Raw genomic sequence first — 22,070 nt, forward strand, 5'->3', positions numbered from 1 at the left:
GTGCGTCGCCCAAAGTCCTCCGGCCCCTGGGAAAGGGGGGCGGGGAGGCGCTTCTGCGCATGCGGCTCCCGAGAGCGAAAGAAGGAAGCCAGCGCCATGTCCTCCTCCGGCGGCGGCGGCGGCGGCCTGGCCGGGGAGGGGGACGCCGCCCGCCGCTGGCCCGGCCCGGCTCCTCGGGCGCCGCGCTCCCTCCCCGCCCGCCCGCCCCGCTGGGCCAGCGCCGGGGCCAGTCTGGCCGGGGCGGCGGCGGCGCTGCTCCTCCTGCTCGGCGCCTCCGTCCACAAGGTGCAGGAGGGCCACCTGGCCGTCTATTACAGGTGAGGCGGGGCGAGGGGGGGAGGGGGAGGGGGGAGGGGAGACCCCCCCCCCGGGACCCCCTCCGGCCTCTCCGCTCAGCCCCCCCCCCCCCTCTCTCTCTCTCTCTCTCCCCCCAGGGGCGGGGCGCTGCTGGCCACCCTCAGCGGCCCGGGCTACCACCTCATGCTGCCCTTCGTCACCACGCCCAGGGCCGTCCAGGTCTGTATCTCGCCTGCCAGCTGCCAGGCGGGAAAGGGGCTCCTGCCGGGGAGGAGCAGGCGGGACCTTCCCCGCTCCCGCTGCTGCTGCTTCTGGGGTTGGCAGGGAATCTCCGCCCTCCCTCCCTCCCTCCCTCCCGGCCAGGGTTGCTCAGTCTCCCTTCTGTTTCAGACAACGCTGCAAACGGACGAGGTGAAAAACGTGCCTTGCGGGACCAGGTGGGTCGCCCTTTTTCTGGCTCTGGCTGCGTCGGAGGCTGTGCAGGGAGGAGCACCTTAGGCGGGGGAGCCGGAGCGGCATTTTCTGGGCTGGAAGCACCTGTCAGTGGCTCTGCTTCTTGGCTGCTTCTTTGAGATGTGTTGGGTGGGAGTCTGCCAGGAATCTCTTCCGGAACCAAAGGGCTCAAAGGCAGTTTGCTTAAGGGAAGCTGCAAGCAGCCAACAGGCTCATCTTGGGAAAGATGCTCTCCTGTGGGGCTGCTGGCCTTTCTCTTGCCAGGGGCGGGGGGGGGGGGCTAGTCAGGTGTATGGCAGGTGCCCCAGTCTGGCTCTTGGCAGCTGCTGGACACAGCCAGGCTACCTAGTTATCTTTCAGTTGTAGCAGTGTGAAGGCAAAGACGGGAGCTGGGGTTGCCTCTAGAGTCCTGTGTTGCTTCCTCTTCATTTTCTCTTGCACGTTGCTCAGTAGAGGTGTAGATTAACTTTCAGTCTGGGCCAATAGCAGTGCAATAACCGTGGGACCTGCGTCTGTTCCAAGTCACTCGGCCGGCGGCTTCATTGCCACCCGCTCCGTGACACAGGCTGTGAGGAACCGCAAAGGCTGTTGTCGTCATTGGCTCTGGCGGGAGTTTGTGTTGTGGAGGGAAGTGCTGCTGGTGCAGCAGCCCAGCTGGGCGGTCTGTGCCACTTGCTCCTGTGCCCATTGTTGAGGGCCAAAGGTTACCTGGGGTCTCCTGGTTCTAACCCTGAGATGAGAGTAGGAAGCTGCCTCAGACCAGCCCCCTGCCCACCCCCGGCTCTCTTGCACTTAAACTCTGTGCACGCTGTCTCTGCCTCTCTCCCTCTTGGTGTAGAGAAAGGCTGCAGGAAACTGAGTTTGCCCCAAGGGGTGGCAATAGCGCATCTTCCTCCTTTTTTCCTTGCAGTGGAGGAGTCATGATCTACATTGATCGGATAGAGGTGGTGAACATGTTGGCTCCACATGCAGGTATGGCTCCTTTTCCTGTGCCTGAAAGCAAATCCTGGAGGAAGGAGAGAAGCAGAGCCCCTCAGAGACAGGGGCGGGAGGGCTCACCAGCAGCAAGAGCTGAGGGAGGTGGAGGGTTGGTGGGCATGGAAAGGGGATTGCAGAGGGAAGTTGGAGGGGCTCATGTTGCTGAAAAGGAGGGTTTTCTGTTGACTGTTCCTGACTTTTGATGTTGGCTCAGTAAGGGTTGCTAGGCTGATGGAAAACAGCCAGGGCTGGGTCCGGATTCTGATGCTCTTCAGTGTTGTTATTGGTGACTGGCATGAGCGAGACTTACACCCTCTGAAGGAACTGATTTTGGTCCAGCCGAAAAGGCTAAATTGCTTCTGAATCTGTCAGAGTCAAAGGCGTGTTTGTCTGTGTGGGGCAGGCTGATCCGGCAGGGAGACTCTCCTTGGGCACCTGCAGGGGAGGCAGTGGGCAGAGCTGTTCTGGTTGGGGGAGTGGCTGGGGCGGCAGGAGGAGGGGGAAGAGAAGGGAAGTGGGGTCCGGAAGGGCACCAGCTGGAAAAGGAGCGCAGGACAGGGCTTCTTGGGGATGGCAGAGGGTGAGCTCTGAGAAGAAGCTTCGCAGCTGGGCTTCTAGGAAAAAGCAGAGACTGACTCCCGCTGGGGCCTGGCTCTCACCACAGTCCCTGCGAGGCTTTGCAGGATGTTGGGAACTGCTGCTCACTGGACTTGTAAAGGTGGACGTCTGCATAGAAGCCTTCAGTTGCAGTTGACATAGGAAGAAAAATATTATCAGTCTCCCGTAACATCACATTGTAATGTTTTCATTAGAGCTGCTCACTTCGGAACTGCTGAGTAAAAATTAGGACGTTTGCTCATTAGGCCACTGCCATCTTTTTGGGGCTGCAGCCTTAAGCAGACTTTCTTGCAAGTAAATCACACTAAAACCAGTTGGACTTCCTTCTGAGTAAATATAGCTAGGATCCGGCTTCAGATGTGTGGGCAATCTTTTATACTTACAAGTCATATTCAGTTGTTAGATAGAAATTGTGAGTAATTCAGAGAAATAGCTCCTATGTGTTCAAGAAACGCTGAGCACCAAGATCTTGAATTTGCCTGACAGGTGAGAGAGCACCAATGGCATCAGAGTGACTTTCCGGTGACACTTCTGCTGTTCCTTTTCTTAGTTTACGATGTTGTGAAGAATTACACTGCAGATTATGACAAGACCCTCATTTTCAACAAAGTCCATCATGAGCTCAACCAGTTCTGCAGTGCCCACACCCTCCAGGAGGTCTACATTGAGCTCTTTGGTAAGCAGGTGACCGGGGGGGGGGGGCTTGCTTTTGCTGGTACCCTTTCCCCAAAGCACGTCCAGTGCATTGGAAGTGGAGCAAGGATGTTTACACAGTTCCGTCCCTCCTCTTCTGGGACTGCATGGAAGAGGAAGCCCACAGAGGTCTTGTGCCTCTCGCTGGGTCAGGACTTTGTCCTCCAGCTCTCACCTGATGACGATGACGATGGTGGTGATGATGAGGAGGATAATATTTTCTCATATATACACCACCCATCTGCTTGGGTTTCCCCAGCCACTCTGGGCAGCTTACAACATATCTAAAAAATAATAAAAACATCATTCCTTAAAAACTTCCCTTAACAGGGCTGCCTTCAGATGTCTTCTAAAAATCAGATAGTTGTTTATTTCATTGACTTCTGGAGGGAGGGTGTTCCACAGGGAGGGCACCACTACCGAGAAGGTCCTCTGCCTGGGTCCCTGTAACTTCGCTTCTTGCAGTGAGGGAACAAGCAGAAGATCCTTGGAGGAGGACCTCAGTGGCCGGGCTGAGCGATGGGGGTGGAGACGCTCCTTCAGGTATACTGGACCGAGGCCGTTTAGGGCTTCAAAGGTCAGCACCAACACTTTGAATTGTGCTTGGAAACGTACTGGGAGCCGTGCCGGCGACGCGGGGACCCTCAAAAACCATGGGCGGAGATGCCCATGGACTTGGTGACTCGGCGGGCACCGTTTGCGCCCCCCCGACCCGCGAAGGAGCCTTTTTAAAGGCTGCGGAGCGGGTGACGGGGGGGGGGTGGTGCTGTGAGTCCAATGCTTCCCCTGCCCAGCGAAGCCGCATGCCATTCGGCGGAGAGCAACGACTTCTTCTTTGAAAATTTCGGATTTGGACTAAAAGGAACAACCCGTGAGTAAATTGATTGGACTTAAAAGGGAAATTTGATCTTTGAATTTGGAGCGAGCGGGGGGAGTGCAAAAAGGAAGTCCGCCCCCCCCCCCCCCGCCGTTGTAGATGGCTCAACGCAAGGATTTGACAACTAAGATCGAGAGATGAACTTGTTTACCTGAAAAAAATTTTTAACTTCACGAAGGGAAATTACAATAACTGTGCTGGAGGAGAAGACTGATTTGTGGGAACTAAAATGCAACCCCCCCGGGAACCGGGAACGATCCGCTATGAGAGACTGGTGAAGAGACACAGAAACTTTGACAGCTGTCAAAGTAGCTGTCAAAGCAGGAAAATAAAAGAGAACTTTGTTACGATGGCTTTGCTGGTTAGATTTGTTACAATTTGGACATAAATTATTGGAAATAAAGGCAACAAGTTATTTGACTTTTGGGTCTGATTTTGAAAGAAATTAAGTTACCATATTCCCTCTAGAGAGAGGCTGGGACATTGCAACAGTAGCAGCAAGTGGAAAAATACTATGAATTTGAGCAGGATCTGTTATCTCTTGGGAAAGCTGCAAAAACGAAGCATTATTTTGTCTACAGAGGTTTCTATACTAAAGGAGATAATGGATTTATCTATTGAAGAAAGGAAGGGACTTGACGCAAGTTATGTTCCTGAATAACAAAAGCCTCTGTGGAGAACAAGAAGTTTCTGAATTAGAAGTTTTCTGCAGCAGAACAGGAAAAAGCAACCTGAGGAATAAGACCTGGACCAAATTTGAAGCCGGAGTATTTGGAACATCCAGACTTTAAAAGGACCAAGAAATAGAATTTAAGTTAGACTCTTAAACATAGAGGTCTGGATGGAAGAACAATGACTTTTTCTGAGAGTTTTTTCGAGATTGGACTTTCTGAAATTAAAAGCTATCAAAAGACGGCAAAGTGGAGTTGAGATATAGACGTGGATACACCAGGCTGGCAGTAGACAATGGATGAACTTTGGGGATTGGAACCGGGGAATGGGGGGGGGGGGGATTTGGAATCCAAAGGCTGTAAAATTATATATTATTTCTTTCGTTTCTTTTTTCATGTTTGTTGTTTGAAAATAGGGGAATTCGTGGAAGGGAAATGGGGTCGATCTTAGGGAATTATATAAAATATAAGGAGAAATGGTTCATTAAGATAAATAAGATAAATTAATTTGGAATAAATGGGTTATTTAAAATTACAAATAAGGTTTTAAAATTTGGGGTAAGAATCTGTGGAATCAATTTAAGGGAAATGGAATACAAGAGGGGGAGGGGGGGGGAAGTCCGGGAAAGATGCCACTGAAACCAAGTGTAAATCATATTTGTTTTTTCTTTCTTTCTTGCTATCTTTCCTTTTTATTCTGGAAAATTTTTAATAAATATTATTAAAAAAAAAAAAAGGAAACGTACTGGGAGCCAATGTAGGTATTTCAAGACCGGTGTTATGTGGTCTTGGTGGCTGCTCCCAGTCACCAGTCTAGCTGCCGCATTCTTTATTCATTGTAGTTTCCAAAGGTAGCCCCACGTAGAGCACATTGCAGTAGTCCAAGCAGGAGATAACCAGAGCATGCACCACTGGTGAGACAGTCTGCGGGCAGGGAGGGTCTCAGCCTGCATACCAGATGGAGCTGGTAGACATCTGCCCTGGACACAGAATTGACCTGTGCCTCCATGGACAGCTGTGAGTCCAAAATGACTCCCAGGCTGCGCACCTGGTCCATCAGGGGCACAGTTACCCCGTTCAGGACGAGGGAGTCCCCCACCCCCGCCCTCCAAGAACAGTACTTCTGTCTTGTCGCGGTTCAGCCATCCGCCAACTGCCTCCAGACACTCACACAGGACCTTCACCGCCCTCGCTGTTTCTGATTTGAAGGAGAGGTAGAGCTGGGTGTTCCTGGTCCTCCTGAGGTGCTGGGTCAGGAGGAATGCAGGAGCCTTTTGTGTTGTTGGACCGGCTCCCATTTCAGAATCTGCACTCCTGTTTCCTTAGATGTCTGGCAGGCAGGGTAAGAGGCTGCATGACCAGACTGGGATGGAGTGCTTGGGGAATTTGGGATTTCTGAAAGAGGAAGAATATTTTTAGGAGAGAGATGCAGCTGGCAGCTGGGCATTGTGTAGAGACACCCACAGAGCTCCCAGTCTGAGTTTCAAGTATTCTGCTTCACATTAAGCACCACAGAATTACTCTTGGTAGTGAGAACAATATTTATTATGGCATCCTGATATTTTGCCAGCTGTTCTTGGGCTTGTCTGGCAGATCCGATTCTCTGCTTTTGGGAATCTACGACTGGGTTGCCTGAGGGCCCCGTCCACAGCTGGGCAGTTGGCAGGGCAGTCTGGTGTCTTTGTTGACTCTTGCCTGTGGTTGGCACAGGGGATGCATGTGGTTCAGTGGCGCAACATCTGCGGTGCATGCAGAATTCCTGTGGGTCAAGTCCTGGCAGCGTTTCCAGGTGAGACTGACCTGAAGCCATTGCGGCTGGTCAGTGCAGGCAGCACAGAGCCAGCTGGAGAAAGGCTGGGACTCTTGTGTAGCGGACTCTCTTTGGCTGATGCTGCCTCTCATCTTTTCTCCCCCTAATCCTAGATCAAATAGATGAAAATCTGAAGTTGGCCCTGCAGCAGGATCTGAATGCCATGGCTCCAGGTCTCACCATCCAGGTAATGCTCCCCTTCCCTTTTCCCTTTCCTGGATCTTGGTGGATTTAGGACTAGCCCACTTCTCTGCGTGGGGATGCAGGTTGAGGAGGGAGAGCTTCCCTCTGTCGAAAGTGGAAACTTGCCATATTGCTGGCTGGGGGGTCCAGTCCAGCAGGACGGGCCCAGATGCAGGGGGCGCTTCCTTTCTTTGCAGCAGAGGAGCTTGCACTTGGGGGGCAGCTGCAGTCTTATGAGGTCTGCTGGCTTTTGTGTGTGTGCAGGCAGTGCGTGTGACGAAGCCCAAGATCCCAGAAGCCATCCGAAGAGATTTTGAACTTGTGTGAGTATTTGCTGAGAGCATCAGAGAAAGGTCAGGCCAAAGCACAGGGCCAGGGAGGGGCTCTAGGCCGGTGTTTCAGGATTCCCACGGGGGCCAACCAAACGTCTCTTCTGGGAAGCCCTGGCAGGCAGGCTGGACCTGAACTCCACCAGTTTTCACCTCCCCTTGGGCTCCTCAGCCCCTGCTCTCCTGAGGCATCTCCTCCGTCTGGCAATGAAGGTAGTAGACAGCCACAGCGTGGTTTCGTAGACATGGACAGCCTCCTCCTCTGTGGATTTGTGCCCACCGGCTTTGCTTGACGTCTCCTTCTCAGGGCTTTCAGGCCTGGGCTGCCCTCCAGTTGCCAGGAGAATCAGAGCGGAGTGTCTCTGCTTGCCAGGCCCCTGCAAAGAGGAAAGGAGCAACCAAGGCTGTTGCTGGATTGCTCTGGGCCATGCCTGAGATTGCTCAGGTCTGGCCCTTCTATGGCGGAAGGGCAGGCATGTGAAGAGTGAGATGGTTATTCGGGGGGTTTGGGGCTTAGATTCTGGCATATGGAGAAGTAGCTGGCCGTCAGTTGGACTGCTGAAAACTAGCAGAAGATGGCAGGAGTTGGAGACCACCGGTGGTGCCTGGAGGTATTGGGCAGAGCAGGCTGAGAGATGTGGCTGGAAGGCTGAAGGAAAAACATCTTGGGCAGCTCATTAACTCTTCAGGACCGGTGACAATCTGAAGTGCAAATGTTTATCTTTTGGATTTCCCCCCAAACACACCATGTATCTTAATGAGAAAACATTCTGTCTAGTGAAGGGAAGGGCCAAAATCCAGTGCTGGAAAAGGAAACACGTGAGTCCGGAGCAGGGCAAAAGCTGGAGGGGATTTAAAGGCCAAGCTCCTGCTTTGCGCAGCACCTTGGGATGCAAACAGCAGAGGGGGGGGGGGTCAGCCACCCGCTCCCAGGGCCCCTTCCTTCCCAGGGCAGGGGGGGAGGGCGGCTGGGGCCCCGCACCAGGGAGGAGCAGGGAAGGACCTTTCCTGTTTTTCCATTCAGGGAAGCAGAGAAGACGAAGCTCCTGATAGCGACCCAGAAACAGAGAGTGGTGGAGAAGGAGGCCGAGACGGAGAGGAAAAGGGCCGTCATAGGTAACCAGACTCTCTTTGGGAGAGTCTCTCTCTTCCCCCCACCCCCGGTCCCTTATCTTCCCTTGGGACAGAAAATGGGGGGGGGCGGGGGGGGCGGGAGGCATGTGTGGCACAAAGACCTTAGATTCTAGGCTTCTGGCTGGATCTAGACACATCCAAAAAGCATTTCAGAAAAATGCATTGCAAACCTCATGAAAAACGGAACTCCACAGTGCCATATTTGTTTCATACAATTTATATACCATGTAATTGTTAAAAAATCCTAAAGTGGTTTATGAAATGCATAAAATGAATAAAGCAGTTAAAGACAGCTATTTAAAACAATTAGATAAGAATTGAAACAAGCAGCAAGCTAAAGATGGATAAAAAATCTTACATTTTTGGGCAGGCTTGTCTTAAACAAAATATTCTTAGCAGGCGCCAAAAAGGCCACAGTGATGAAGGCACCTGCCTGGTGTCAATAGACAGGGAGTTCTGAAGTGTGGAGGCTGCCGCAATAAAAGATCAGTTTCTGGCAAATGTGGAACGAGAATCCTGTGGCAGCTGTGTAGCTTATTGCTTGACATGGCAAACAGTTGCTAGTGCCTGGTTGCAAAGACAGCCTGGAGCAAGAGCCTGGAGAGCCACGACTTCACTTCTGGCAGAGGCCAGAGTGTCTTCTTTCCCCAGGCCTAGCAGGCCTGAGAAGAGGACGTGGCCTGTGAGGTCCCAGTGACGGTGTGTCGCAAGCCAGGCCTGCGGGCCCTTTGGGGCTCTTGGTTGCCTGCTGCTAGAGCTCTGTTGCCACGGATTTCCTCTCGGGAGTCCTGGAGCGCTGGCTGTGGGACTCGGCTTTGCCTGGCTCTGGAGCATTGGTGCCCTTGGCTGCTGGTGTTTGACTGACTGCTCTCTCCTCACAGAAGCAGAGAAGGCGGCTCAGGTGGCAAAGATTCATTGCCAGCAGAGGGTCATGGAGACTTTGATGGAGAAGCAAATTTCTGAGCTTGAAGGTAGCTATGAGCCCTTACCTCTACCTCCTCCCTGCCAGCAAAGCAGAAGCTGTGAGCCAAATAACCCCGCGTCTCTGGCTGTGCTACCCACAAGCATTTTGCCTGCAGTCAAACAGAGCACTGGGACTTTGCCTGTCTTCTGGGGACTGAGAAGCCAAGTCCGGGTGCAGCCTGGGTGTCTGGCCATAGTTGAGCATTGATGCCTTGTGGATGCCACTGGGGTGGCCCAAGGCAGGGGCTCCTTTGCTCCAGATTCACTTGCGTTCACTGGCTCAGATTGCTTGAGCCTGAAAAACAGATCTGCAGAGCCTGCACAAGCCATGTGCCTCATGGAGAGTGAGAAGGGTGTGTGTGTTTGTGTGTCTTGTCCCCAAAGCCTTGTGCGCAAAGCATAAGCCAGGTCCCCAAAGCCAAGGTGGGCAGGGAGGAGGCAGGCAGAAAAGGGGCTGCTTTCTGCTCTGGTGAATCCTCTGGACCGTGGGGTTGGGGCTGTTTATTATCTTCATCATGGGTGGAACCAGTGAGAAACCAGCCTGTGCTTGAGTGGCATGTTGCTTTGCTGTGGGTTTCCAGGGGGCATCCTGGTGATCCTCCTTTCTCCTGAGCTGCCTTCCTTTGTCCCTTCCCAGACACGGCTTTCTTGGCGCGAGAGAAGGCGAAGGCTGACGCCAACTTCTACATGGCCCAGAAAGCAGCTGCCTCGAACAAGGTGGGTGTTGACTCTTGGCTGCCCATGTGTGTGCTGGGGAGAAGGAAAAGGATTTTGCCTCAGAAACGCAGAACTCCTGCTCATTTGGAAGGATGGCTACACTGTGAGTATCCCGTGGATGCTCATGGCACAGAAATCCTTGCCTCATTCGTTCTCCTCCTCTCTCCCCCTGCCCTGTGCAGCTGAAACTGACACCTGCCTTCCTGGAGCTGATGAGGTACCAGGCCGTGGCCTCCAACAGCAGGCTCTACTTTGGCAGCAGCCTCCCCCCGAACCTCTTTCTGGGCTCTTACGCCTTTGAGCCGGCAGAGGCGAGGACTGCTAGAGACAGCCGTCTCCTCTCCAAAGCAGGGAAGCTGCGCCTCCAGCACGGGGGAGGCGGGGCCAGCTCTGCCACGGCAGCTGCCACATGATGCCTCTGCTGCACCAGCCGTCGTGTCTGCTCCGTGGTCTGAAACTGCAACTCACTGGCTGCCTCAGATCTGCCTTATTCAGGGCAGCACAAACCGTCCTTGAAGTTGTGTGGTCCTCCACAGCCCAAGGGCCAGCTTTCATGGGAGTTTTATGGCTGCTGCATCTGCCCCACAGAGGAGGGGTGTGTGGGGGGGGATGCTCTGGAGGACCTCAGCCGTTAAGTCCGTGGAGGGTAGACTCTACCGCAGACCTCCTGTGAGGACAACATTGACACAGCAAAAGTGGGGGGGGGGGTCTGATTTTACCACTGGTGCTTGCATGGTCATGGGTTTTCTTGGAAAGCTGCTCTTTAGTCTCCTTGCAGGGTTTGCTTGTGATGAAGGAGCATCTGCTGTCCTTTTGGAGAGTGTTCCTCACTCAAAACCTTCCTCCAGGTAGCACTTTTAAGCAGATGGGCTTAGGGTGAAGCTCCCTTGGGTGTGGGTGTGTTGTGCTGCTTTATCATTGCTTCTTTCTCTGTGTCCCCTGGGTGGGGCATTGCCCCTCTGCGGAGCCCACCCCACAACATGGTACTGGATGCTCCTTGCAGAGATGCCCAAAGGCTCAGAGTGTCTTCATTCTGGGGGCCAACAGCCAATGGCCAGGTTGAATGAACCGCCATGCCAGGACGTGTGCAGAAGTGGGGACGCATTTGCTGGGTTGTAACTGTAAACTGGATTAAACTGGTGGGCAGACTTTGCTTCAGAACTTAAAAATGCATTTGTGGAAGGTAAACCTGCTGACTGGAAGTCTTTCCTGGCTTTTTTTGTATGGCTTCTATTTCAAAAGAGTGAGAGATATATGCAGAATGTTGATTTTTGGATTAAGGGAAAATAAAGTTATTTTCATAATCTTTTCCTGTGGCATCTGCATCTGTGCTGCATCTCCTCGATGGTTGCCTTCTAGCCTTTAACAAGCTGCTCTTCATCTCACACACACTGCATTTCACCAGAGCAGAAAACTAATGGGGTGGGGGGCGTTGAAGGGAGTGAGTCTGAAGTGCCAAGTTTCTCAGCTCCAAAAAAGGCAGGTTGCAGCAACATTGCCAATGCCGTATGAACAAGCAAGAAGCTTCCCTCCTTGCGGGTGTGTGTGTGTTGGGGTGTTGTCGTTTAGTCGTGTCCGACTCTTCGTGACCCCCTGGACCAGAGCACGCCAGGCCCTCCTGTCTTCCACTGTCCCCCGCAGTTTGGTCAGACTCATGTTTGTAGCTTCGAGAACACTGTCCCACCATCTCGTCCTCTGTCGTCCCCTTCTCCTTGTGCCCTCCATCTTTCCCAACATCAGGGTCTTTTCCAGGGAGTCTTCTCTTCTCATGAGGTGGCCAAAGTCTTGGAGCCTCAGCTTCAGGATCTGTCCTTCCAGTGAGCACTCAGGGCTAATTTCCTTAAGAATGGATGTGTTTGATCTTCTTGCAGTCCATGGGACTCTCAAGAGTCTCCTCCAGCACCAGAATTCAAAAGCATGTTGGGGTGTTACGAGGGAGCTTTCAATATATGGTGTGGGTGTCCTCTTTGGCAAGCCCACAACTAAGACAGTCTAATGGAAAGGACCCTCTTTCCCAACAGAGCATGTAGGACGCAGTGTGGGTGAACATCCAACCACCCACTGCCCCAAGGTTATGGGGTGGGGCCTTGCTGAGCCCCCTTTGGCTCCATCACCATCTCATAGGCCTCAACACCTCCCTCCCGCCACCTGTGTCACATGACAGGACTTCAGAACTGCTTACAGGTACTTTTTATGTCAAGTAAAATACACCAAATTGTTCAGCTGCGTTGAAAAAGTAGAAGCATCCAGAAACGCCACAATTCTTTATGGACAAGCAATGGCGGCTGCAGCGGGAGTGTGTTGCTGCAGCTCTAGGCTACCTACGCAATAAAAGTGCTAAATTTACCCGGGGAGTTTTGGGTGCAGCCCCCGGGGAGAGGAAAGGGGGTCACTGGGTGGCCACCAGAGGCCTGGGGGGCCCCGCCTGCAGCACGGCTTTCTGGCTCCGCTCGGCAGACATGTGCTCCAGCCGCTCCGTGTAGAAGCCGTTGAAGTCCAACCTGGGGGCGGAGAGAGAGATGGAGAGGAGGGTGGAAGCAGCACAGGAGCGTGACCAGGAAGTCCCTCTGCCAGAGCAGAAGAGCAGGGTCTGCAGAGTCCAACCTCCTCCTTCCTGCCATTCCCTGCACAGCCGCCCTGATGCTGGGAGGAGGACAGAGCCTCCACACGAGCCCCAGGCTCCCTCCAGCTGCCCAAGAGATGCTGCTCCCTGCTCACCTGTAAATGATGTTGATCATGCTGTGCTCGCAGTCGTTGGTGCTGTAGATGCTCAGCTTGTCCAGCAGGTCCAGGAGGTGGGCTGAGAAATTGCTGTCAAACTTGTTAATTGTGGCCTCGAAGCCAGAGGTGACGTGCATGGTATCGGCCTGCTCTGCTGACAGCTGCAGAGGTGGGGGGGGGGGGAGAGAGAGAAATAAGGCTCACAAGGGAGAAGGGAGGGCAGGCAAGGAAGCGGCCCTGGCTTTGCTGCCATGGTTCATCCTGGGGCAGGATTTCCTGGAGAGCACAAGGACTTGGGAAGGAGCCAGATAGTGCTCAGCACCACGAGAGAAGGGCTCTGCCCACACCTGAGGTGCTTTCCTGAGCGAAGGGCTGGGATCTGCAAATGAAGAGGCACCTCCACCCTCCCCTGAACCCCTACCTTGTTCGCCAGCTGCTTCCGGGAGGATTCCTCTGTGCGCTCCTGCTCGGTGGGGGGTCCCCTCATGGTCCCGTGCTCCACCGTCAGGCGTCCCAGCTCATTGTCTAGCTTTATGCTGTGGGATAATCTCTGGTGGGTGGGACAAAGGCAGGCATGAGCCCAGAGCACGCTGGCGCACCTAGGGGGTGCCCCTCGCTCCCCATGGCACAGAGGAACGCAAGAGGAAGCCCACCTGCATGCAGTTGGTGAACATGACGCAGACAGACATCATCTTGGAGAAGATCTTCAGCAGCTCTGGGTTGGTGAGCATGCAGTCCTTCAAGCAGTTGTCCAGGAAGCTGGTGTGGTGGCTCAAGACATCATCAATATTGGAAGCCTGCCCAGAGGAGACAGCAGCCCATCAGAACCCCTCCCCCCCGGCAGCAAAGAGGGAATCGGAAACAGCCATGGCCAGAAATAGTTCTCTGTTCTTTTGCTACAATCAACATGCAGAGCTAGCGATGACAAAGCCTTATTTTCAGGGGCTGAGGCAGGTGGCAAAGGGAGCTCCATCTCACTGTCACATTGGAGGAAAGGGAGCACTAGAAGCTAAAATGTAGCCAAGGGGGTTTCTGGGCCAGTGGCCTCCTGTGAGCAGCTACTTCAGGCTCTCTGGCACAGCAGAAAGCTCCTTACCACCCAGAACCTTGCTTTCCCAAAAGAGCCTGACACCCTTCCAACTCACAAATGAAGCCCCTGTTTTAGTGGAAAAAGAAGAAAGCCCCTTGGGAACAGAGGCCCCACCCAGCCCCACCAATGGGGGGCAAAAGGAGGACTCGGGGGCCTGGTGTGGCCCACAGAGGCTCTGAGAGCCACTGGCCCAAAACTGACCGACTTCAGGTTCTTCTCCAGGATGTGCCAAGTTGGCTCCATCACTTCGAACATCATGTAGTACTGGATATTCTGCACAAAGTTGAGCATTCGTTGGCGGAGAGTGAAGGCGCCAGCAAACCTGGGAAAGAGAGAGAGGGAGGAGCCTGGAGGGGTAGATGGGAGGAGAGCCCCCGTGGGGCTGCAGGATGCTGCCCAGAAGCCCAGGAAGGAGCCCAAACCAGTGCCAGGCAGGAGGAGCCCTGCAATTGGGAGGGGGGGGGAGGAAGGCAGCAAGGAGAAAACACCCGCCCCCAGTTCTGACTACCAAGGTCTTTGCCCCTTGAGCGGCTTCTGAATCCTCAGTGCCCCCTTCCAGAATCTGAAGGGGGAGCTCCCAGGGCCAGAGGACTTGCAGGGAGAGACCCTCTTGCTGCCAGGGGACCCAGCAGCCCAATGCCCTCCCATTGGCCCCGTCCATCCAAGAGGGTCTTCGTTCTGCAGAAAGCAGGAAGGCCCAGGAAGCGGCCACAGCTCAGTGGGCTGAGCACCCACGGCACATGTGGAGGGGCCAGGCTCCGCTCTAGGCCTCCGCCTTCAGAGACTCTGCTGGCGACTGGGCCTGCTTGGCTCTGGGAGAGCTCACCATTTGGAGGAGTGCAGGGAGCACTGCTTGGCCGTCTTGCTGCTGATCCAGACGTTGCACAGCTGGCGCTCCACATGTTTGCAATAGAACATGTGCCGGAAGAGCATCTGGTAGCGCGTCAAGGCCTTCCTAGGAGATGGGGAGAGGCGTGGGGGAGCTGCTGCTTGGCCAGGGCCCGGAGGGGGCAAGGCAGGTTACCTCAGGGCCAGGGGCCAGCCAGCCCTCTTTCCTCCAGAGGCACCGAGGAGGCCTATGATGCATTGACTGAGGCACATGCACGGAGGAAGGAGGATCAGGATCAGGACAATGGCTGGCTGTGCTCTGCCCCCTCTGGATGGAAAGGATGAGCCACCATCAGCTGAGCTGCTCTGCCTTACCTGTTGATGATCAGTGAGAGAGGCCACTTCACGATGTAATCGAATGAAAAGGCTTCCAGGCCGCTGAGCGAGAGCTCCGTGGGGTCTGCGTGGATGATGGCCTTCTCCTGCTTGGTTTCGATGGCCAGGACTCTCAGGAGCTGCGTGATGAGATCGTGGGGCATCAAGTCAACCTGGAAAGAGGGAAAAGGGCCGCGAGAGGAAGGAGGCCAGTCAGAAACTCAGACTGCCAAACAGAGCATGGGACCAGACTGTCAACAAACAAATGATAGCAAATATTTGAATTTTCATTCACTGATAGTCCGTGAGGCCAAAGTCAAACCCTGAACCAGCAGAAACGCTCCATAAAGGTAAAGGTAAAGGTACCCCTGCCCGTACGGGCCAGTTTGACAGACTCTGGGGTTGTGCGCCCATAATAATAATAATAATTATTATTATTATTATTATTATTATTATTATTATTATTATTATTATTATTTATACCCCACCCATCTGGCTGGGTTTTCGCAGCCATTCTGGGCGGCTTTCAACAAAGTATTAAAACACATTGGTCCGTCAAACATTAATAGCTTCCCTAAACAGGGCTGCCTTCATATGTCTTCTAAAAGTGGGGTAGATGTTTTTCTCTTTGACATCTGGTGGGAGGGTGGGTGCCACTACCGAGAAGACCCTCTGCCTGGTTCCCTGTAACTTGGCTTCTCACAGTGAGGGAACCACCAGAAGGCCCACAGCGCTGGACCTCAGTGTCTGGGCAGAACGATGGGGGTGGAGACGTCTAAAGATGGTATTTTAAGAAGTGGTTTGATAACCGCCTCTTTTAGCGGGTCTAGGAAGGCTCCCTCAGAGAGAAGCATTTACTACCCCCCGAAGCCCATTGCCCAGCCCTTCCCGGCTAGCTTTTATAAGCCAGGATGGGCAAGGATCAAGGAGACAGGTGGTTGGTTTCACTTGTCCAAGCAGCCTGTCCACATCCTCAGAGGTAACAGATTGGAATTGATTCTATGCAACTTGACTAGACAGGATTCTAGCACTCTCCTGGCCTGACCCTGCTTCCGTGGTGGAGTCTACCTCTTCCTGAATCTGAGCAACTTTATCTGCAAAAAGTATTTTCTTTGGTTGGGTGGGCAAGGGCTCCACACCAAACGTCCCCCAGAGCCCTGCTAGACAAGCCAAAGCCACTCGCGGGGTTGCCCAGGCTCAATGGGGAGACACCGGCAGCACCTCTGGGGCCCTGAGGCCTTGCCTTTGTGCCGGGCATCCTTTACCTTCAAGTCATCCTTGAAGGGGTCTGTGTTTGCTGTGCTCATCCGCAGGGCCAGCTCCAGCAGAGCCTCCAGCCGGGTGGGGACAATGTCGTCCACCGGCTTCTTCAGCTCCTCTTCGGTGAGGTCCATGAAATGGACGTAGAAGTCCCCCTGGTCCATGAGGAAGTAGTGCTTGATGGACCTGCTGACAGAAAGGGGCCACCAGTCAACTCACTGCGGCAGGAACAGAGGAGGCAGGAGCAGAGGGAGCCCTCACCCACCGCTTGCCTCCTCCCGCCCGGTAGAAACAGGAAGAAGCGGACCTGGCTTTTGGAATAAGATGTGCTGCAAGAATCTTTATGCCATCTGCAATAAAGCAGCCCCTTGCAATTCAGCTGGGAGGCAAGAAATGGGAGGACTCTCTCTTGGGGTGGGGGTCCCGTGGCCCCTGCCCCCCCCAGCTCCTCCTGCCCAAGCTCCTCCACACTTTTGCCCCTTCATTTCCCAAATCAGCAGCCCCTAAAACTGTCCCAGTTGGCATGGAGAAGAAAAGCAGCCTGCAAGAGATGCCACTTGGAAGGAAGGAAGCAAACCTTAAGTGGGCCACAAGCTCTTTTTCCTCCATGAGGAAATCGAGCAGCACTTTGCTGGCGTAGTTGTAGGCTTTCTCGATCTGCTCCACATATTCTCGCTCCTTCAGTGTGTAGATGACCTCTTTGGCCAGGGGGCAAGTGACATCACGGCCACACTCCCGAACGACATTCAAATACTTCCCTGCAGGTCGGGAGGGACAAAGGGACATGAGCACGGGCTCAGCTCTTCCCTAAACGATGTTCAGACCTTGTACACAAACAAATGAGCACATTTCCTCTCCCTTCCCTGCTGTCCCTCTCATCCTCCCAATGCATGAAACTTAAGCACAGAACCTGACATTAGTCTCTGCTGAAACTCATTTTGTTAGTTTGGGCTGACTTCTCCAATCCGTTCAGGTATTTTTGCATCCTGATTCTGTCTTCTGCAGCAGTAGCTACCCCTCCCAGTTTGGTATCCTCTGCAAATTTGATGAGGATCCCCTCAATTTCTTCATCTGTCATCTCCCTCCTTGATGGGAGGGCAATGGAAAGAAGCCAGATAAATACAACGATCGGCTTTTGGAGCTTGAGAAAAAATCTCACAGGATATCTTCCATACGACTCGCCCAGAGGTAGAAGGGAAGAGCTGCAAAGGGAACCAGACCTCCCAGGCACTCCACAGTAAGAGCTGTTTGACAGTGGAATTTGCTGCCAAGGAGTGTGGTGGAGTCTCCTTCTTTGGAGGTCTTTAAGCAGAGGCTTGACAACCATATGTCAGGAGTGCTCTGATGGTGTTTCCTGCTTGGCAGGGGGTTGGACTCGATGGCCCTTGTGGTCTCTTCCAACTCTATGATTCTATGAACTGCTCCCCCCCCCCGCCCCGCCTGGGGGCTTCTCCATCCACTGCATGACCCTCCCTCCTCCCCTCCCGCTTTCCTGTCAAGCAGGAAGTTGGCTCCTCACCTGTGCTGAGAATTTTGTCTGCAATCTTCTGGAGGAAGGAGGGGATCTGCTGCTGGACAATTGTGTACCTCTGATCCCAGTACTTGTCATTATAGTCTTCTTGGATCTTCTCCTTCTGGAGCTCATGCTCTTCCACCATGAATTCACTGTGGAATTAAAAAGCGGTTAGGCCCATGGCAGGGAGGCGCAGAGCAGGAGGCTCCCCAGGGCTCTTCATCCAGGCAGTCCCAGGACACAGCACCCTGCTTGGACTCCCCAACAGACCACAGAGGTTTCTCCAGCTCACATGCCAAGAGAAGGACGTGTTCCTCCGCCCACCTGTAGGGATCATTGATGATGCCTCGGTAGATCCATTTCTCCAGGATTTCAAAGTAGGGGACACTGGCAGCCTTGGTCAAATAGAGGCAGAGCTCCTGGGCTTGGCTGTCTCCTGTGTAGTTGAACGTCTTATCGTGCAGCAGGCTGAGTGTTGACCCTCCAACACACTCCCCTTTGTCCACAGAAGTGGCTGCAACAAGAAGCAAAGGCCAAGAAGAGTCACGTCCCGCTGAAGCCTGGGTTGGTCAGGGCACAGGTGCCCATCCATGGCAGACACACTTGGATGTTGCAGGAGCTCCCCCCATCTGAAAAGGGGTCAGCAGGAGATGGCTGCTCTGGACTGTGGCCTGGGACACCGGCTTACGAGGTGAGCACCCAGAGCGGAGGCAGGGTTTCCGCAAGGCTCAATAGGCCCTTGGGGTTGGTGAAGCGAAACCTGCCTCTCAGGGGTCACTTGTGGCCCCCAAAGGTGCCCAAGAACCTCTGAAAAGAGGCTACTGGCAACCACTTCAGGAACAGAACCTCTGCCACTCCCTGGTTGTCCTCAAGTGCACTTATCGCAATTGAGGTGCTCCAGCCAAGCCGCTGTGCTGAATCTGAATCATGTAGAACTGTTTATTCAAAGAATGTCCCCCCACTCCACGCTATTCAGCTTCTGCAGCTCCTCTTTCTAGGGCTGAGGGATGGGGCTCCTTGTGGGAAGGAGGAGGAGTGGCATTCCCAGGGGGCCCTGGTCCTCCCTCCAGGGGGTGGGGAGGCCCAGAGGGAGCCCCTTTGACTTTGCTGCCCCCAGGAAAAGGAATGACCCAATCACTGGCCTCACCTGAGACTGACTGTGGCACGAGGGAACCCCTTTCAGCCCCGGGCTGCTGGACTCCCTTGGAAGGACCCTCCCTGCAGCAACATCCCAGCAGTGGGCAGAGCCAGAGCCCCACCTGGACACAGGGACCCAGCTCCTTCCACCGCCCCCCTTGATGAAGCAGAGCCGTCTCGCCCTCTCCTGGCACTGGGGCTCCAAGGTCCAAGCCTCCCTCCCGGGGAGGAGGCAAGCAGACAGAGAAGGCGGCTGCCCAGAAAGACACCCTGCTCGCTGCCCCCCAGAGAGACCTTGCCCCGCACTCACCCAGGGAAGCCAGGATCTCCATGGTCCTCATGGTGGGCTGGATGTAGAACCAGAGCTTCTGCAGGGAGAGCAGGCCTTGGCGCTGCAGGTGCTCCAGCTGCGTCACCAGGGTCATGTATTCCTTGACCAGGGCCCTCATGGCGGCCGCCAGCGCGTGGTTCACCTGCCCGTACTCAAAGGAAGACTTCTCTTCCACAAACCTGTCAGGGCGTGGGACAGAGAGCTGCTGCTGGAAGCCAGCCCCAGCACCTCTGGGCCTCACCAGAAACGTGGCCCACCAATGCCACCCCCCGCCCCACCTGCCCGAGATGCACGGAAGCCTTGTTCTTGTGCAGCTCAGCAATGAGAGGAAGCAGGGAGCTCCCTAGGTTCCCTGAGCTCCAGGGGCCTTTGGGGCTCTGAGCTGCTGCAGCCCCCAGGTGGGAGGAACCCCAGAGGCCCCCCCCCCCACCCAGCCCTCAGCCGGAGGGATGGGACACAGGTTGTCGCTGCGTCCTCTTCGCCTCCCCCAGCTCCGTCCCTGATGAGGAACCCCAGGCTGCTACCTGGTGATGATGGAGTAGCTTGCTGCCACGGGGAGGATCCTGGTGACCAGCTCCTTGACTGACATATCCAGGTTGGGATCCACCAAGAAAGTGCGGCTTTCTCTGCCCACCAGTGGCTGCGCAGTGATGTACCGACCATCCACCCCAATCAGGACGTAGAGCAAGTCCTCCACCACAGCAGATTCCTGGGCTGCCAGTGGCAAAGTCCCTGGCAGAGGAAAGCGGCACGTCATGCACCGGCGCCACTCAAACAAATGCATCTGGGGAACCCCCCGAGGGCCAAAAGGGCAGCTGGCCATTCTTAAAAAGAGCAAGGTCTCCCACCACCGGGAGAGGAGAGGGCATTTGACAGGTGGCTGCCTTGAAATGCTCTTTGACTTTATCCCTATTGATATTTTGTGTACCTGGACACGGTTTTGTGTGCTTATTTTTTTACGTCAAGCTGTTTGACACTTTTTATTGTGCCTGCTGGGCTCACGAATAAAACTCTACTCGTATTCATGTGTTTTTAATCTATGATAAGCTGGCAGTTGTTGGCGGCTATGGGAGAGGAGAGGGCTCTTGGGCTTGGATCCTGCCAATGGATTTCCCATTGGGGGCATCTGGTGGGCCCCTGTGAGGACAGGATGCTGGAATGGATAGGCCCCTTTGGCCTGATCCAGCCGCCCCACTCTTCTTGTGTTCTGGACCTTCCGCGCTGCACTGCCCAGACCCACGTTGGCAGAGCATCACCAGCTGCCCATTAAGGGTCCCAGAGAAACATCCAGCAGGCAGGGGAGGCAGAAATAGCCCCAGGCTGTGAGACTCTCTGCTCCTCTCATGCAAGACTCACCTATAGGCACCGTGGTGTCCAGGCTCAGGCTGGAGCTCGTGAGGAAGTCCCCGATGAGGGCCGGCCTCTCATACACCCAGGCGGGAAAGGACGGGATGGGCTGCCCAGAGTTCTTCCTGTTCTGCTTGTCCCTGAGCGACTTCCGCACCAGCTCAAGAGACTGCCAAGGAAGAGAGCGAGTGACAGACCAGCCCAGACACTGAACTATCAAGCAGCCATGGCAGCAGGGCTCCCACTCGCTGCCAGTTCTTGCCCCCTTTGCTCAGGGGGCAAAAGAGGCTGGCACAGCATTTGCACCCAGGGAGGTCTCTCAGGACCCACCCCTAGTCCCCTTGGCAAACCGGAGAGCAGCCCACCTGCCTGGAGCGTTGGACAAGGCAGAACTTCCTCTGAAGTAGGCGCTACAGGGAGCCCAGCTAAGGACCTCCAGCAGCCGCCCACTGAGGTCACTGGCTTCCCATCCTAGGCTTGCCGTGTGTGAGAGAGAGATCCCAAAGGCTTTGGCTGCAGCAGAACCCTCCCTTCCCAAATAACAAATCAGGGGACCCGAGAGAAGAGAGGGACCTGTGGGGCGCTGGAGCTGGTTGTGACGGTGCCCAGCTGCTTCCGCAGCTCCTCCAGCTCCTGGACGGTCATTTTGGCTGTTGTTGAGGGGATGGAGAAAGTGACGCTGCTGCTGCTGGCTCCGCCACTGTTGGCCGCTGCATTGGCTGCTAGCTCTGCCCTTTCCTTGGCATTTTGCTGCAAGTACTGGAGGGTCTGCAAAAGCCCCACAAAAAGCAGAACTCAGGAACGGCACCAAAGAGCCACAGCCCACAAGGAGAGTGGATCTCCCAGCTGCCTCCCCAGTCTTGATATATGACAGCCAAGGTGGGCAACCTGCAGCCCTCAGGGGGCCGAATTCAATTTCAGGCCTCAGGCCAGAGCAACCTGTCTCTCTCTTGTCAGTCTGCCGGGTGGGAAGGGAGAGAGGGGAGCGGGGGCTCCGGACCCTCCAACCGTGGCCTGCTTCTTCTCTTGATGGGGAACCGGGGAGCCAGCGCCAGGTATCAAGGACAGCGCTGGGCTGGGCTGAGGAATGGCTGGCTGGGGCTGCTTCGGGGGGGACGGACCCCGCCGAGGTCTGCCCCGCCTCCCGTTCTGGGTCCCCTGTCTGTCCCGCGCCGATGGCCTCTCCTCACCTCCTTGTCCTCGGTCAGCTTGGAGAGCAGCTGCACCAGCGAGTCCAGGTGCCGCGTGTTCTTCGACTTCAGCTCGTCGTACTTGGTCAGAAAGTCTTCCGGCGTCCGAGAAAACTCCGCGATCTTCACCTGCGGGGGGGAGACGGGGGGGGCGCAGCGGGGGGGTCAGCGCCCGGCGGGGGGGGGTCCCGGGGGGGGTTCCTTCCCTCTCACCCTCTCTCCCTCCCTCCCCCCCCCGGGGCCTCGCTCGCTCGCTCGCTCGCCTTGGCTCCGAGGGCGGCGGCGGAGGTGGCGAGGAAGGGCCCGCTCTGGCTCCTCTGCAGCAGCTCCACGTAGCCCTCGGCGCCGCCTTCCCCGCAGGAGCCCCTCGCGCGGAGGAGCCGGAGAAGCTCGTTCACGTCGTGGTGGAGCCGGAACTCGCTCATGGCCGCCATGGACCGGGAGGCGTCTCCCCGGCAACGGGGACCCGGAAGCGCCGGGCGGGAGAGGAAGCGGAAGCGGAAGCGGGAGAGAGAGAGAGACCCGCCTCTTCCGGCAGCGGGCGAGGAAAGCGGG

The 22,070-nt window shown here is 55.2% G+C and overlaps 2 protein-coding genes and 1 long non-coding RNA gene across 3 annotated transcripts in view; 1 reads left to right on the top strand and 2 right to left on the bottom strand.

Annotated features, from left to right (window-relative positions):
• LOC307208873 overlaps positions 1-6,504 on the bottom strand; it is a 33,327-nt gene extending 26,823 nt beyond the window's left edge. The window contains exon 1 of the long non-coding RNA XR_013835257.1: positions 5,574-6,504. This is a non-coding gene — a long non-coding RNA (uncharacterized lncRNA). The remainder of the gene's footprint in view (positions 1-5,573) is intronic.
• LOC307204393 (erlin-1-like) lies at positions 175-11,032 on the top strand. The gene is made up of 11 exons (XM_079955950.1): positions 175-317; positions 435-516; positions 688-734; positions 1,661-1,722; positions 2,897-3,022; positions 6,511-6,584; positions 6,845-6,903; positions 7,934-8,025; positions 8,925-9,014; positions 9,644-9,723; positions 9,906-11,032. The coding sequence occupies exons 2-11, from the start codon at positions 481-483 to the stop codon at positions 10,134-10,136; spliced, it is 897 nt and encodes a 298-aa protein (XP_079812076.1). The 5' UTR covers positions 175-317; positions 435-480; the 3' UTR covers positions 10,137-11,032.
• An 866-nt stretch (positions 11,033-11,898) lies between these two features.
• Positions 11,899-21,991, bottom strand: TUBGCP2 (tubulin gamma complex component 2). Its single transcript, XM_079987721.1, has 17 exons — positions 21,779-21,991; positions 21,516-21,644; positions 20,899-21,093; positions 20,335-20,494; positions 19,503-19,710; positions 18,958-19,157; positions 17,835-18,024; positions 17,517-17,662; positions 16,575-16,755; positions 16,003-16,183; positions 14,738-14,910; positions 14,361-14,489; positions 13,736-13,856; positions 13,098-13,241; positions 12,866-12,994; positions 12,442-12,605; positions 11,899-12,224 (listed from the first exon to the last, which is right to left on the bottom strand). Exons 1-17 carry the CDS (start codon positions 21,947-21,949, stop codon positions 12,113-12,115), a joined length of 2,733 nt encoding a protein of 910 aa, XP_079843847.1. The 5' UTR covers positions 21,950-21,991; the 3' UTR covers positions 11,899-12,112.
• Positions 21,992-22,070: the final 79 nt, after the last annotated feature.

The sequence above is a fragment of the Podarcis cretensis genome (assembly GCF_951804945.1).
Source record: "Podarcis cretensis genome assembly, chromosome: 1".
In the NCBI taxonomy this organism is placed as follows: domain Eukaryota; kingdom Metazoa; phylum Chordata; class Lepidosauria; order Squamata; family Lacertidae; genus Podarcis; species Podarcis cretensis.

What these genes read in the sequence shown, in the direction of transcription:
- LOC307204393 (XM_079955950.1), top strand. Translation starts at nt 481, where the DNA reads ATGCTGCCCTTCGTCACCACGCCCAGGGCCGTCCAG. An exon ending in CCACGCCCAGGGCCGTCCAG is followed by an intron (nt 517 to 687) that starts GTCTGTATCTCG and finishes CTTCTGTTTCAG; the next exon opens with ACAACGCTGCAAACGGACGA. An exon ending in GAGGAAAAGGGCCGTCATAG is followed by an intron (nt 8,026 to 8,924) that starts GTAACCAGACTC and finishes CTCTCCTCACAG; the next exon opens with AAGCAGAGAAGGCGGCTCAG.
- TUBGCP2 (XM_079987721.1), bottom strand. Translation starts at nt 21,949, where the DNA reads ATGGCGGCCATGAGCGAGTTCCGGCTCCACCACGACGTGAACGAGCTT. An exon ending in AGCTACTCCATCATCACCAG is followed by an intron (nt 19,158 to 19,502) that starts GTAGCAGCCTGG and finishes ACGCCCTGACAG; the next exon opens with GTTTGTGGAAGAGAAGTCTT. An exon ending in AGACAAAATTCTCAGCACAG is followed by an intron (nt 16,756 to 17,516) that starts GTGAGGAGCCAA and finishes CCCGACCTGCAG; the next exon opens with GGAAGTATTTGAATGTCGTT.